We start from the raw sequence: 16,935 nt of genomic DNA, 5'->3' as shown, positions 1-16,935 counted from the left end.
TTCTTGCACTGTGTGACAATAACCACAGAGTTTCAGAGATCTAAACTGCTTTTCTAACATTCAGTTCACATCCTCAAAAGCCGATAAACAACTTTTCAAAATTTGTTGGCAGAGATGAAAAGGCACAGATTGTACAAGAACTCTCCTACCCCTACTCAGAATGGCATATGATTCTGCTTATAAAACACAAATTATTTATCTTCTACAGCATCTCCTTACAGAAGGGATGAATTTTGATGGATTTTTTGCAGGAAGGAAAGATGAAGTAGGGGAAAAATAAAAAGAAAGAAAAGGGAAAAAAAGAGAAATAAAATAAAATAAAAGGATTTGTATACCCTACTCTTGGGTAAACTCATTCAAGGTATATTAAAGCTGTAGGTGTGGGATTAGGAAATAAGAATATTATCCAAGAGAATGCCTGCTCCATGCCAGCATGGTAAGAAAGCTTTGCTGTCTATAGACCTGACAAAACAACCAGGAAGAAGAGTTCATTCACTCTGATGGTCTGTGCAAGACTTAAAGGATGATTATTTCCCATTTGCTATGTTAGAGATTTACCTTCCAGGATACATTATTTCCTTAATGCCTGTACAGAGATAATGAGATTATAATTTACAGGAACTATACATATGAACTGAGAAAAGTATAAAGAGACATGTATTACTTTAAATAATTAAAGCATTTTAATTTATTCATTCTGAAGCCAGAAGGAAAAACAAACAGAAAAAAAACAATGTAGGAATAACATCACCTTGCATTAGCTATTCAAATTTTAATACATATGCCATTCCCAAGTAAACCAACAAAGTTTTTCTTCTACTCTCATTACTTTGCTTTGTAGACAACATGTCCAAATACCATTTTTTGTTGCAGGAAGTAAAATATCAAAAATCTTCACTTATTCATTGCATATAAGGTAAATCTTCAGTATTTTGATTCTGGCTTTTTTTACACTTATTAAAAACAAAAATTAAAAATTAAAAGAGAGGGGAGAGCATTATGAAGGCAGATGAAGCTAGCCCCCATTTGAAGGCAAATGTAACTATAAAAGCTGTCCATATATCAAAACCTTTCTTCTTGTATAATACTTGGTAACTGAGTCCTTGGCCTCTTGAGGGCCCACTGAGAATAACTGCATCAGGATTTCACTCCTGACAGCAGCATCAGCCAAAGGATCTGCCTAAAGGCACTGCCATACAGCAACGGGCCACAGTACCCTGTAGGGTCTAGGTTACAGGTCACTGACTCTGCCAACACTATTTCTACTCTTCTACTCTTTAGTTCAAGCCAAAACAAGGCTGCACTTTTAATACAGGAAACTGAAACATAGCTCCCTTCATCATTGCATATCACTGTCACAATCCTACACAAAAACAAGAACAAATTAAAAATTAATTCTATCATTCAGCATATCAAAACCAGGAAGATAGCTAATTTAGTTGTGCTGGTTTTGGATAGATGTTTAAGCTGTTGTACAAGTAGAAAAGGCCCATGCACTCATATAACCCCTGGATATATGCATATATAGTGCTCTATGCACAGCCCAGCAACTCTGCAACCTGCACAGAGACATCCTATGTACTGTGATAAATCCTCAAACAGGTTTTGGATTCAGGCAGTAGGTGACAGTCAAAATGAACTTCCTGAAGTCTTTTAGGAATTTGATAATGTAGAACAGGCTTTTAATGAAAACAATTGCACTTTTTACCACTCAAACTTGTTTTGCTCATGGGAGTAATGTATTCTACACCAGTACAAAAAAATCTCTCTGCAAGGATCACAGAATCATTTGTTGTATATCAAAAGCAGAAGCAAAGCAGATTCACACTGCAAATCTTCACTTGATCAGAGAGGGTTACAAATAGTAGCTGAGGTAAAAACCAAAATATTGATCAAACAGACAAACTGTACTGTGAAACAGCACAGCCACTCTGGCCACACACTCCATGTGGTTTGGGGCATGACAAACAACATACTTGCTAACTTTGAGTCCTGTTACTTGTGAAGACTATTTTTAACAGAGTTTACAGACAAATCACTCAGCTGCTTTAAACATTCATCTTATCTGCTATTTCTACCTAGTCCATAATACCTCACACCATAAATATATATATCTATATATATATCTATATATATCTATATATATATCTATATCTATATCTATATATATATATATATATATATATATACACACACACACAGAGCACTGCATGGATCAGCTGGGGTAGGAAGCACTACACTCATTCTCACACAGAGCCTTGCCCAAGCTGAAAAGCTCCACCTCCACCAGCACGTGTGCAGTTACAGGCATGCATGAGTATTACAAGGGCAACTCTTGCACACTTCATTCCATTGCAGAATACAGACATTCAAGAATTACTGCTGGTAAGCCTTTAAATCATCAGACCTGATTCCCACATCACACATTTAATTGCCACTGCATGATGGGAAAGTCTTTCTATATTAATAGTGAGTTTGCATCATTCAAATTTATAAATTACATAAATGGCTGATTCAATTAGACTATCAGAGAACTCTTGGAAGATGTGAAATCCATTTCTTATTGGACCTTTACAGACAGAGATAACCTAGCAATATTTTTGTAGGCTAAAATTTATGCCTCAGGTACTTTGGTACAGTGTGGGTGCACTGAAAGGAAAGTGGGAAAAGTCACTTAAAATTAGGAGCCAAGGGAAAACAAACAGAAGTAGAACTATTTGAGGTTATGGAAATCTACTTATCTTCATGAGACAAAAAGTTATGATAAATAATATCAATTTAAATACTACAAGTATTTTAAGGGTACCAAGAAAACAGCGTAGGATCACGTGCATGCACAATTAAGAAACATGAAAGAGGCAGGAAAGCAGCTGAGAGAAAACAGCTACATGTTTTCCACAAATCAAAAGAAACCCTGAACAAGTACACTAACAACAGTATTTGTATTTAAACGTGACCATGAGGAAATGAATCCTAAGGAACACAGGGAAATAGGGGAATGCACAATGCTTTGGCAATTTTCTGTGAATACTCTCTCCTTCTTAAGACTCAAATGTGAAGAATTTATTTTGGGAGTAGAACTCAGAAAAGTGACACCTTTTGTACCCTACTGAGTTCTTTACCAAGGAAACTTACTAAATAAATACTTCTGGTATTTAAGTAATAAAAATAAAATCTGAGCTTCATATATCTTATAAACAGTTTTAAGCATAAACATGAACTGATATTTTACAGCTTTCCACTCTTCGCAGCAATTCACAGAATTAATCCAGATTTTAGGTTTAGTTTGTTTTTACATTCAGAGAAATTGGCAGCAATGTATTCAAGCCTCTTAAATTTTGTGCTCCAAGAAGAAGATTGATGAATTTGAAAGAAAATTAACCTACACATGCTTGCCCAAAATTTTAAGTTTATACTCTGGAGATCTAAAGATGAAGCTAGCAAAAAAAATCAGGCCATGCAAAAATTCAGATGTAGTTATACAAATTGTACAGAGCAGACAATTTTTTATATGTGAAGAAGCCGCACATGATCCAAACGCAGATCACATACACATAAGTGAAAAAAAATGTGTTTATGCAAGTTTTCCATAAGAGCTAGGAACTCCTAAAATTATGAACTTAGCTGTAAATCCATTCATCCATTAGAAGAAGACCATTAACATTCACAATCTAACAAGCCATTCTACATCAAAGGAAGAGCCTGACCAGACACTGAAGTTAATAACTCTACAAGATACTTGGGGCTGACAGTAAACTTGTTAATGAGACAATATAGCTACTAATTCCAAATGTCAGTCATAAAAAAAACCACTCAGACATTGTCAGAAGCAAAACACTCCTCATTACTGCTTCTTTATTGCTTTCCCTGTTGAGGAGAGAAAACATTCACAAGTTCTTGAACAAAAATCAAATGAAGAAAACACATAATTTATGACACTACCCAAAGCACCCTTGAAAAGAATAATTGGGAGTCTTGAGACAAGTTTTTCCTTGATGACAAGGAAGTCGTTTTCAACAGGGCTTTCTGTATTTTAGCAAAATTCTGAATTTTCTCCCCCTTTTCCAAATAAATTACAACTGATGGCATTCTCTTGGGTAAATGAAGGAAAACTTGATGTTCCCTTGTCTCAGGAGATCAAAGAGATCATGTCTTCCCCACAAAAAACCCCAAGCTCATTTTCAGTGAAAATGATAGTTAGACTAATATAAATGCCTCAGCATAAAAGCTACTTTGCCACTGATTAAAGAATTTCTTATCTGTATCATCCCACATCACAGACCTCAGGATTTCCAGAAGCAACACAACATAACTGAATTTGCTACTGCTTGTTTACATGTCTCTATCAGATGACTGTAAATAACATTAGCATGTTATTCCAACAAAAGCAACTTTCCAACAAAAGCAACTTTGGAACCTATACACCCAAATTTCCTGGCTTACTATATTTGGTTTTGTCTCCAAGAGCCTTCTGATGAGCTGCTCACAGACAAGGACTTCCAAAGAATGCCTTGTCCTCAAAGAGAAAAGGGCAACTACGTGAGATCAAAACTAATTTTCTCCTAATTTTTGGGGTGGGTGTGTGTGTCTGTGGACAGAGATGTCAGCACCAGGGACACTGAGCTGCAAACAAACACCAGTTTATATTTACAGAAGCCTTGAGATTAACCAGGCAGTATCTCACTGAACCAGTTACACGAGTCTGCTCACCCACTCCTCAGGCATATCTAGCAGCCAAGCCTCCTTCCTTATATACAATTCAAGAGACTCTCCTACCCTTCATTCCCAGCTCTGTCTTTCCAGCACTTAGCCCCTTTTTCTCCTGTCTAACCAGAAAAATGGTATCTTTCATCACAGGGTGATATCAACAGATCTCTTTTCTTAACAGCAAGCAAGAGAGGTCTGCTCACCAAGCACAATCGAAAAAATCAACTGTAACCTAACAGAAAATTTTCCAAAAGCCACAAAATTCCATGGAAGTGTTACTCACACTACTGTAAGAGACACAAATGAATTGAGCTCTTAAGCTCTAAAGAACTTATTTTGTTTTGGGTTTTTTTCATCAACATGACCATAAGCAAGACCAAAAAAGTATTGACCATGGAGTTGACTTTTGTTGTTTGGAACTTTTTTTTTAGAGAAACTATGAATTATTTCAATATTTAAAATTATCAAGACTGAGAAAATTGATTGCATGCAGTAGAAAAATTAATATTTGTCTCTTGGGTTCATTTCACCAAAGGTGCTTTTAACTGAATATAGCCTGCAAAGACAACAGGTATCAATGGAAGTAGTGAAACCAAAAAATAAAAAAGACAATTTAAGATTTCAGATAAAATCTCCAGTCAAAACAAACTTTTTATGCTAAGATTTTATGTGACTTGAATTAGGTAACAGGAAAAGTCATCTTTTCTTAAAGTGATTTTTTCAGAAAAGAGATTGTGGTTAAAGAAACACTGTATCCTTTATGAGAACCTGTTTAGTTTGATATACAAGAACTACTACAATGAAAAAGAACCAGAGCCAAAGAAAATAAAATCCACCAAGTTTCTGGTTGTGTTACAATCTCATTGGACAAAAATAGTCCAGCTATAGTATTTTTTAAAAGTTTTGAATTCTACTGAGTCAAATATATGACTGAGATAACAGAACACTGAAGAACACAATGTGTTTTGGACATTTTACTCTGGAGCTCTTTCCTCAACCCCAAGGGTCTCCACACCCATAACTTTTCTCATACAACTTTCTAAATTGTATTATTTTTTATTGTTGTAGAGGGCAGGAAAAATTCTTGTGTTTTTCCTGGAGTTGAGTATTAAAAATATTGCTATGCAACAGCAACCATATGTTGAAAAACCTGATGACACACAAAAAGGAATTCACATTTCAGTTTTGTGTATCTTTGGGAACATGAATGAGTAATCTGCTAAACACTACTGCTCAAGTTAAGCTCATTTTCTTAACATCTTCAATGGTACCTGCTAGCCTGCAGCTCTACTGAAATAAAATCAGATGGAATATTAACAGCTTCATTCTCTCGGATGCATCTGGAATGTTGGCAGTTAACATAGACAATATGCAAAATATTTCTCCCCTCAAATACAATCACCTTTAAGTGAAGGTAAGAAGGTTCAGCAGCAGCTAAACTGCTCTGCAAGATCAAGCTATTTCCAGGAATGCTGGAACATTCTTGATATTATAAAGAAAATAAACTACGAGCGTTTGTAAGGCACTCTGAGATCTTTTAACAGCAACTATAAAAACATATTGACATATTAAATATTTTTCACCAACTTTTATAAGAACTTCTAATAGGAGCATTGTTTTACAGGCAAAAAAAACCTGAAGTACAGAGAGAACACAGCATTTGTTTCTGATTGCAACACATCAAAGTCATACAAAGGCAAGAACTGAGTACAGACTCCAACATCTGATGATAAAGTTCAGTGGGCATGGCAGTGTTCAGTCAAAGACTGGATCTTGGAGGTCTTTTCCAACCCTAATGATTGTCTAACCAGGAATCCCTAGCAGGACTCTTCCCCTCCTAGATATCTATTGTATACAAAAATTCTGTACCAGAAACACCATTTTACAAAGCAATGTGACATGAAACATGACTGATCAAGAGCAAAAGAATACAAGTTTTAAAAATGTGCAACAAGTAATGCCAGTAAGTGATCTCTAAAAAGAACAGCTGAGATTGAACACGATTTTTTGTCAGCTTCTGTAATCTAGAAAAATTTCATTTTACCTTTCATCTCAGTCAATGAAACAAATATCTCTGAGTAGTTTTTTTTAATTGAGTACTGTCTCATTCACAAAGCATATGAATTCTGTTAATGAGAAAAAATACATTCTGCATGGGCTTTATCACAGGCCCAGAAATATTCTTGGCATTTAGTCAGCATCTCAGCACACCTAAATGAAACAAACCCTCTTTAATAAATCAGAAGATGAAGGACTCCAACAACAGTAATTTTTTTTATATCCTCACCAGATGGTTGGCTTGGCAAAAGCTGGCTGAGGAGTTGCAACAAGAGAATGACTTCAGACATAGTATTACATGATAACACATGATCAGATAAAGAATTTAAAGTGCAAAGATCTGCAAAAAATGGCATCATGCACTCAGGCCACCCCACTCAGCTTCAAGAAAGTAGTAGTGAATATACCTCAAAAATGGTATGGTTTGTGGAATGGTCCCTGTGCAGGGCCAGGAGTTGGACCCAATTATCTCCATGTGTCCCTTGTGATACAGGATATTCTATGATTCTTTGCAATCTATTGCAAAAGAAGGAAATAAGAACTTGAGCCCTTTGCTGTAACCCAAACCCAGTGCTGGTACAAAGCTGACACAGACTCCTTCCCACAGCTATTAAAATCTTGCCCAAAAATAGTTACATTAGTTTTTCTGAAGAAAAAGAATCATCCACATTTTATAGATTCAGCTACAGCTGGCCATTTCTCAATCCCACCATTTAGTTAGGAAACATCTCTATGTCACCCCTTTATGTTTGCTTCACCCATTTTAATGAGCTGCGTGTTCCTGTCCCACCTCTCCAAGCTCTCTCGCTTGCGCACTCGGGTGTCTGTTGCAACATCTGTCTCTTGTCCTGCCTGCCATCCTCTCCTCATCTCTCTTCCTTCTCTTCCCTCCACAGTAAGCCTTACTCTGCTGCTGGTCAATTCTTTGATGCCAAGAAAGGAACAGCCCCCTCACAGGGACCCTTGTGGTGATCACTACAACCTAAGAGAGTTAACACCAAAAACAACAACCTGGCCAGTGTTAACGCCCCACAAGAACTCCCTTACTAAGCTCAGGAGGCTGCACAGGACCAAGAAGATGATCCTGGACAGTATTTTGGTTTGTATTTCCAGCTGACCTTACCATAAACTCTATTTTATAGTAACATAAATTAACAGTGAAAAAATACAAAGTCCTCAAGTGCCCATAAAACATTCCAAATCCCTGGATTTAAGTGGCTACAGTCATCTTCTAGAACTATTCCCAGACCAAACTTGATGCTGGTAGACAAATAAAAATTTGTCTTAATTAAATTCCACCTGAAACACGAGGGAAAGAAAGAAGGCAATACAATTTCCTCACAGATTAGTGACATTCTTTGAAAACAAGAGAACTACTCCGTACCTGAGTATTTTAGAATGGCCTAATGAAAATGTGATTTCCCCTCCCTCAATTTGTTTCAATATCTTGAAACATTTTGGAAGACAACTCCAAACAAAAGGAAACAAACAAAAAAATCCCAACCAAATTCAAAAACCCAAACAAACAACAACAACAAACAAAAGCCAAACCTAACAGCAACAACAAAAAACACCCTAGGAAAACAATATACCAACTCCTTACCAGTGATACAGGCATAGACCGACTTTATTTCATGTTTCCCAAACATTCTTTAGAATAATTCTGAAATGTTTTCAAGTTGCTGAAATTTTCTTTTTAAAGTTCCACAATATTTTCTTACAGAGCTCTTTTCTTCTTTTAGTAAATGGGACCATATCTACATCTCAAAATGTAACCTTCAGAAATTGACATCTCAGAAAACCCCAACCAACTGGCAAAATCTTGAGAAATGAATAACTCAGACCAGTTTTCTCAATCATAAAGAAAAAAAAATGCTATCCAAAATATTCCAAAATATCATTGGAAAAGACCAAGTAGATCTTATACTTAAAAGAGTTCTCCAAACAATCAGTGGCTGAACTGGAGTTCCTATTCCTTAAGAAACTTGTATCTTTGAACATTTATTTTATACCAAACCAGGTAGAAGTGTTGATGTGTCAACACATTTAGCTATATAAAACATTTCCAAAACATACAATTCATAAATATACAAATATTTTGTTTACACACACCATATTTTTAAACAGAACATTGTGTTATCCCAGAATGAAAGCCTTTAAATTGAATTGACATTTAACTACATCTGCTCTACGAGCTATAGGAAGCTCTAGGCGAGCAATCCTTCACTATGTGCTGTCCCCTGTGACTGTAACAAACATCTCCTAAGAGAACTTGGCACTACAGATTCCACAGATTGGTCAGAACAAACAGAGACATTGTGTCCAGAGAAAATGTTCATAGAGAAACATAATTCCTGAGAGCACTGGGTTAGAAAGCTCATAACCTGTGAGACACAGCCATTCTAAAGATGTTTGTTGAACCAGCTGGAAATCACATTTCTGTTTCCTCGCTACAGAACCCCAAGAGAATCCCAATAGACAAAAAAAAGACTCCATGGCGCTCCTAGTGACACCAACAAACCTCTAGTATGCTACAGGAGAAAAGAAACAGACCATCAACAAATCCCTTCTATCAAAGTGCTGACAAAATGGAAATCTAAAACTCACATAGGAAATAGAAAAACCTTACTCACTTTTCCAGACTGAATGATACCCACATGACTAACATACCCTTTTCTAAAACATAAGCCAACTAAAAAAAATTTACATGCTTCATGTTTTAAAAATCAATATTTAAAAAAAAAAGTATTTCCAATAAAATTGTTATCACTTTATTACTTTTTTGCCCCCTCCATTAGAAAAAAAAAGCAAAAAAACCACGATCATAAATAGGTCACAAATAACTATAGAGTGTACCCAACTATGTAACAAAACATTAAATCATTTTCTTAGCACATAAGCAAGATTTATTGTTTCCTATAAACACCAAGCTAGTACTTCACACTATGTACTCAAATCACCCCCACCTCTCTAAGACCAATAAAAGAATAAAACAAAAGCCAAAGGTTGGCTGTTTCTCTTCACTCACCATACATGGATGAGCAAAATTACCAAAGCTGGACATTAAACAAATTGCAGGGTATTTTTAAAGCACCTAATTACACCATCATATACCTGCATTAAAAAGTTGGCATTATCTAATGTCTTTCAAGAGAATCTCTTGAAAGATATTAGATAATGCCAATTTTTTATAAAATAGAGATTTATTACTCCTACGTAACTTATTCACAGATTCATTTTGAAAACTCAAGCATCATATACAATCAAAATGGTATTTAATAGCATATGGCAAGAAATTTAAGAGATGTTGACACACTTCACATTTCAGTTATTTACAAATATGACTGGAGTATTTTGCAAATCATTGTCTTCATCTCGGATTTTTAGGTTCTGAATTATATTTTCAGAATTGCATTTTTTCTCTTCAGAATTATATTTCTCATCAAAAAATTATGGAACATTATGATATTTCACTTGTATACCAAATGGCAGATACCAAAAAAAGATTAGGTTCACATAGAAAAATGCAACTTTTGTCACCTATTATTTGTTGTTTTTCTGAGAAAAGGAAAAAAATTGAAAAAAGCCCCAACCTCCACTATTTTTTTACTAATAGCTATATTTAGCATAAATGCACATAACAGCTCTTTTACAATCTCCAGTGATTTTCAGTCCCCAATGATACATTTCATTCTTTACATTAAGCAATACGTGTTTATGTCTAACTCAAAAAAGTCATATCAAATGATCACAAGTGCTCTTAAGCTTAAATTGACTTACAACCAAGAATTACTTTTGACATAAAAAAAAAAATGCAGCTGTATCTTCCAGATGAAAAGATACATTCTTTTTTTTTTCCAGATGCAATCTCAATCACATGGATACAGCTTAACTTAATTCTCAGATGCAACTAACAGGAGCAGGAGATTATCAGACAATACTAAGCAACTAACTGGATATTAATAAATGCTTTACATAAATATATATTTCACATGCCAAGAAACCCCACAATTTTAAGCAGCTGCAGAAATTGAGCAGGCTGTGTTAGTAAGGAAAAATGCCCTACCCCATCTACTTACTAGCATGCTTATCTGCAAGCATTATGAGGCTGTTAGAAATATCTCTTCGCCTGTAAAAACACACCACTTTGGCTTCCACGTTCCCATTGGCAGTCTACAAAAGGAAGAGAAAATCAAGTCAGGATGTATCCCTCCTCAGCTGAGTAACACAAATTAAACTCTGCTCTCTGCTTGGAGTGCTCCCTCATGTCAGTAGTTCTCACATGATCAGTCAAGCTGAAATCAACAGAATAACTCCAATAAATAAAATAACCTTGAGAGAGGCCAGTATCAATTTCAGACCAGACAAGAGGATTAAATACAATTATTGAGTCCTCAGAATTTATATTTTGTTCAGGTGTTCAGAGGTGCAATGACAGTATCATGCTAATGTAAGAATCCTTCAGAAATGTTGGAATCTTGTGGACGTTTCTTTATAATCCAGCTTTAGACAGAAATGTATATTGCAAAGTACTCTAGCATTTTTTCAGAATCTCATTTAATATAGGATTTATTGAAAAAGTCTTTTTCAAAGACTTCTGAAAAGTTTATTTGAAAAAGTCACAACAGATCCTAAAATAAAAGATCTATTTAGTTTGGTGTTGTTTTCATGACTCATTATGGGGACCATGATCTTCTATAAAGAATTTACTAATATTTGAAAAATTGCATACTCCTCCTTTTTTTTACCTCGAGTTACTTATTTAATACTAAAAAGTATAATGTTTTGATAAACTTTCTTACAAAAAAATATTGTCCCTGGTAGAACAATAGTTAAAGCATTTCATTACATATTTACGTAACATCTCCACATTTGCTCAATACACATGAAAGCAAACCATTCACATTCAAGATGTCTGGACTACAACCTCCAGCCTCTCTTTAGGAAAAAAAAAATCAATACTGCTTTACCCTGCATGAGTAAGATTAAATTATAGCAGTGCAGTTTAAAGATAATAAACATTACATTCAATTCATGATTGGAATCATGTCAATTACCGTGAATAAAAAATTTTCTTCTTCAATAAAAGTCAAAAATTATTTGCCATGCACAAGTTCAGTGGATGTTGTGTTGGACAGCACTAACATTTAATGTGGTTGATGTCCGCTATGGCATAGTGCTGTGTTTCATTAATAAGAAGAAAGCCACTTGCAGGTCACCAATTTTTTCATTTACTTTCTAACCACTGGGGAAAAAAATATCTTAATCATTACTTACATCATGATGGGCATTTTAACAATTAACTTTTGATGTAGCACATCAGTAAGCTTTAATACTGCTTGAGGGAAAAGTAAAAAAAAAAAAAAAAATTAAAAATAATAAAAAATTCCATAGAAACACCACATTATTCTTAGTAGTGTCAGAGTGAAGAAAAATCATCATGCCTTCCCCAAAATGACAGTCAATAGAGCCTCCATTTTTCCATTTTTTAGAAAAATACACTCAGGGTAGAGACAGAGAACAGAGTCTGCACTTTATTCAAAAGCCCATTCTTCATTCACAGCTGCCGATAGGCAGAGCAATAGACAGCCACAGAAGTCACATATTCTGTCATTTGATCACTGCAAAGTCTTGCTGGCACCTTCCAGCTCTTCAGATGTCTATCTAAAAGCAGACACATTACATGATGGCTGTCATTCCAGATGGATTCACAGTGTCACTGTCAGCCAGAGAATTAAATTCATTCATTTCTCCAAGAATTCATAGAATTTGTTAGAAATTTTTTGCAGCAGAGTAATCCTGTTCACCAGGAATTGGGTGTTTCCTTAGGTAACAGGGCAGAATTAGAGGATATCACACAGGAAGTTTTCAGTAACCACCAGACACCCCCACTACAGTAAAAATCTTAAGGGATAGAAATAATTCTCAGGTTTTAACAAGCACTGTTGCCAAAGGTTAAGAAAGAATCTTAGATATTTGTACCTTGTTAAGTTCTTCAATTCTCCTAATGAGATATGGATTGCTGGAAGAATTTTCAAAATAAACATAATCTGCAAGGAAAAAAAGAAAAGTCACTGAAATACCAAAAGTTATGTAAAGGCCTATCATTATTAGTGCAAAACTTTTCTTCTAAACCTAGAAGTTTTCAAAGGGCTGAGATTTCTTCATAAACGTTGGGATCGTGATGTATTTCTACACTGAGATTTAATATAATTTGTTCCTAAATTCTAGTTTTAACTGCACTACACCTGCTTTAACAACCATGCTGGAAAAAAGTTAAATGGTTTGTGTTGAAGCTCACACTGTAATCCAGTAATCCACACACTTCATAAATCTTGATAGGGAAGGAGCAACTTCTCACAATAAATTAGGAAGATTTAAGACCTGAGCACTTTAGTGAGTTTCTGTATTATGGAGATTAACATTTCTGTAAGAGATGACACGTCATATTTATTATCAGGTACTGTGGCAATGACCAATATTCCAATGAGTAATGTATGTATTATGATACTTGCCCTTGTTGTTATCTCTGTCCAGTAAAATACAAACCATATTAAGCAGAAATTGCCATGAAATTAGCAAGGATCTTGCAGGACAATGTCTCTTTCAGCATAATTAATATGAACATATTTTCATAGATTGAATGGAAATTTACTCATGTCCTGAAAGCTACTCCCATGCAACATACAAAGAATTGACAAGCAGCACATTTCCCTCAATAGTTTTTTGAAAACTTGTTTTTGTCCAATGAAAAAGTACCCATCAAATGTCAACCACACTTTAAATTTGATGTTGGACTTCTGCACTGTGCACCTTGCAAACTTTATTTTTAAAAATCGGATGAGAAACCATAACAATGTATAGAAGTCTTCTGCAACACTTTGACACTACAATACAATGCAAAGGAACTTCAGGAAGTTCTAAGGAAAGAATACGATCTCTGGGTAGTGTTCACAATTGCTCATTAAGATTACAACGAAAAAAAAGAGAACTGGTGACCTAAGAGGTAAACCGTACCCGCTATCTGCTCAGAGAAGGATTATTTTCATGAGTAAAGGCTGATGGGACTACAATCTAAGTGCCCTAATGAGGGAAGATTTGTGGCTCTATCAGCACATCTCAAAACATTAGCAGAAAGCGATGCGTGGAAATGAGGGGTTACATTATCACCTCTCATTTCCAGGCATCCTCCCTCTCAGCTCTGGCTGTTGAGAGCAGGAGGATGGAGCGATTTTTGAGCACCCAGTACTGCACACCCAACTTGAGCGGTGCACCTGAGCCACAACACCGGGCACACTGCCACGTTCGTTCCCTCCGTGAGCGAGCCAAAGTTATCCGTGTCATTTTCGCCAGGCTCGGGGTGGGAAGACAAACGCTTGCCGTGTTTTTCACCGCCTGAACGCCCTCTCCCCCCCGCCCTTCGCCAAGCAGTCACGTATCAGGGAGCTCCTCAGGGGTCACGGCGGCAAGCAAGGGAAGCTGACAGAAATCCCCCGGTTACACGGCCGGATTAATTATTTATCCCCGGCAGACCAAGGAGGGCGCGGAGAAACTCCGCCGTGAGCGGGAGGCGGGCGCGGGGCAGGGAGCGGCGCGGAGGGGAGCGCTCCCCGGGCCGGGCTGGGGCTGCCCGCCCCGCACGGCCCCGCACGGCGCCGGCAGGGCCCGCACGGCCCCGCACGGCGCCGGCAGGGCCCGCCAGGCCGCGGCGGGGCCGGCCCGGCCCGGGGGCGCTCGGCCGGGCACCCGGCCCCTGGCTGGCCCGCGGGCCCCTCCGCCGCTCCCCGGGGAAGGAGGCGAGGCGCAGGGGCGGCCGTGCCCGGCCGGCGCCGCGGAGCGGGGGCTGGAAGCCGGCGGCGCCTCTCCCCTCTTCCCTTCCTTTCCCCGCGGAGGGCGGCGCTGCCCTTCTCCTGCTCGGCGGCGGGGGCCGGGCTCCCACCCGGCGCACGGGGCTGGCGGGGGAGGAACCTCCGTCCTCCGCCCCGCCGAGGGCCCGGCGACCCTTCGCCGGACCGGCCGCCTCCTCTCGCCGCCCGCCCGGGCCCGGCCGCCCCGCTCGGGGCCGCGCCAGCCCGAGGCCGGGGCGCCGCTCTTGGCCCCGGCGCGGCGCGCACGGCCCGCGGCCCGGCGGGACCCCCGGCCCTGCCCGCGGGGAGCTCCGGGCGGGCGCCGCCGCGTCCCCACATACCTCCCACTCGGTACATGTTGGCCGCCATGTCTGCGCTCTGCGCCGCCCTCCTCCTCCTCCTCCTCCTGCCGCCTCTGCCGGGCCGGGCTGGGCAAGGAGGGAGCGGCTCCCGCCGCCGCCCCCCCGCGCCGCGCTCGCCCCCACCCCGCGCCGCCACCCCTCCCCGCCCGGGCGCAGGACACAGCGCCCCACGGGGCCGCCGCCGCCGCTTCCGGAGCCGCCGGCCGCCAAGGGGTTAAACGGGCGCCCCCGGGCTCCCCCCCCGCGCACCGGGCCCGGGGCGGGTCGCGGGCAGGGCCGGCCGCAGGTGGGGTGGGGCGGCCCGGCCGGGCGGCGCCTGGGGATCCGCGGGTGCGCTCCCCGCCGTGCCCGGAGCGCGCCACGCTCTGCCGGCTCCCGCCGCTTTGTCCCGCTCCTCTCCGACCCTCTGCGGACCTGGGGAATTTTTGGTGTTTGTCTCTTCCCCGGGGCGGCCGAGGATCTCTCCCCTTTGGTGACTCTGTGTAGTATCCCAGAAAAAGTTTGTTTCCTGCGCAGCACCTGTTGGTGGTGGGTTTGGCGGCCCCTTTGTTCGCCTCCGGAGCGCGGTCCCACGGGAGGCTCCGGCGCCCCCCGCCCGCCCCGGGTACGGCGCCGCTCCGAGCTCTCCGCCGTCTGCAGGACGCAGCTTGCTCGCAACAGGCAGCACAAAACATCTATGACAGAATAAAGATAAATCTAGCAGCTCGTCTCGGAGGCAGGAAGCGTTGAAAGAGATGCTTTCAAATCCTTCGATGAGAGAGATGCTTCAAAAACATCAATATGATGTAACGTGAAGCCATTTCTCCCTGTTTAGACAAAGTTCATACCATAAGAAACAATCCATACACTTCACAAACAAATTGATCCAGCTGCGGCATGCTTTCTTGGAAAAGAAATGCATGTTATCATCTCCCTGCAACGAAAGGGATGATTTATTATTTGTTTCGTGTCCTGGATATTCATGTGTGAGTTCCAAAGTTAAAATTTCACTTCATCCTCAGCTACAGGAAAATGTGTTGGTTAGAAGGAGCATGATCTTCCCTGGTGTTTCGAACGATTATACCCTGTCTTTCCTTTCTCCTCTAAGCAAATATGGGACTATCAAGTGTCTACTTCTAGGACATTTTTAATTTCTCCAGTGCCTACAACTTGTGTCAAAACGGCAACTGAGAAGCGAATTTCCAAAACACATGTAACAAGCATATGATACAGTAATTTACTTTTCTTTTAAACACACAGGCACATTCAAGCATTGAAAGGGAAAATGGGGACATTTCCTCTGTTGAACATCTGTGGGAGCTGAAAACAAGTCAGCAGAAACTCCTTGGGAAATACCAACCCTGTCCAGCTGGGTATTACCAGAGGCACAATAACATGACCTTAGCAGAGACCTGAGGTGTTCCTTTCACTCTCCTGTTTTACTGCCTGGGGTAAATGAAACGGGTTAAACTTTCGAGGCAAGAGAACAATTAATTCAAACAGTTGGTTTGTCACAGCCATTACAAATTAAATAAAATGCCTCCAAGCTCTTTCCCTCATTTTAAGTCTGCACTTAGGGGGATGGGGAGGATTGCCCTTACTAGGAAGTTTACAGCGTCCCCTCATCCCACAAGGAGTGGATTTGGACAGAAACAGACCAGTGCTTCCATCAGCTGTAGGCACGGCCTGTGGAACAGGAACGCAGCTCCTGAAGATGCAGAAGGTGAGAGAGCAGCCCACGGTCCCAGCCTGTCCTTTCAGGTGGACAGCCTGAAAATAGTTAGGAAACCACCCTTAGTTCCAGCTGCCGGACTGAGGCTGCACCACAGAGCAGATAAACAGAGAAATAATGGTGTTTACATACCTCAGTACCGAATCACAGCCGCTGGGCCCCCTTTTCACGGTGCCGCACTCACACAATCAGCGCAGCACAGCCCGAGGCGTTCAGCACATCCACAGCTCAAGGTCACTGCCTTGGGAGT

At 40.1% G+C, this 16,935-nt stretch overlaps 1 protein-coding gene across 5 annotated transcripts in view; it reads right to left on the bottom strand.

Moving 5' to 3' along the window:
- MTA3 (metastasis associated 1 family member 3) overlaps positions 1 to 15,009 on the bottom strand; it is a 137,329-nt gene extending 122,320 nt beyond the window's left edge. For 3 of the 5 annotated variants that reach the window (XR_009418072.1, XM_059468480.1, XM_059468479.1), the window contains exons 1-3: positions 14,954 to 15,009; positions 12,748 to 12,815; positions 10,845 to 10,938 (exon numbers count right to left, since the gene is read on the bottom strand). Coding sequence is in view for 4 of the 5 variants with exons in the window: in XM_059468480.1 (XP_059324463.1) it covers positions 10,845 to 10,938; positions 12,748 to 12,815; positions 14,954 to 14,981 (190 nt within the window). In the remaining variant the exon portion in view is untranslated. Of the gene's footprint in view, positions 1 to 10,844; positions 10,939 to 12,747; positions 12,816 to 13,066; positions 13,773 to 14,021; positions 14,110 to 14,953 lie in introns of those variants that run through there. The other 2 variants (XM_059468482.1, XM_059468481.1) reach the window with 2 other exon arrangements.
- Between the last annotated feature and the right edge of the window lie 1,926 nt (positions 15,010 to 16,935).

This window comes from Ammospiza nelsoni, chromosome 3, assembly GCF_027579445.1.
Source record: "Ammospiza nelsoni isolate bAmmNel1 chromosome 3, bAmmNel1.pri, whole genome shotgun sequence".
Classification (NCBI taxonomy): domain Eukaryota; kingdom Metazoa; phylum Chordata; class Aves; order Passeriformes; family Passerellidae; genus Ammospiza; species Ammospiza nelsoni.
Note: the sequence above shows the minus strand (reverse complement) of the source record. Positions and strands in the feature narration are given on the sequence as shown.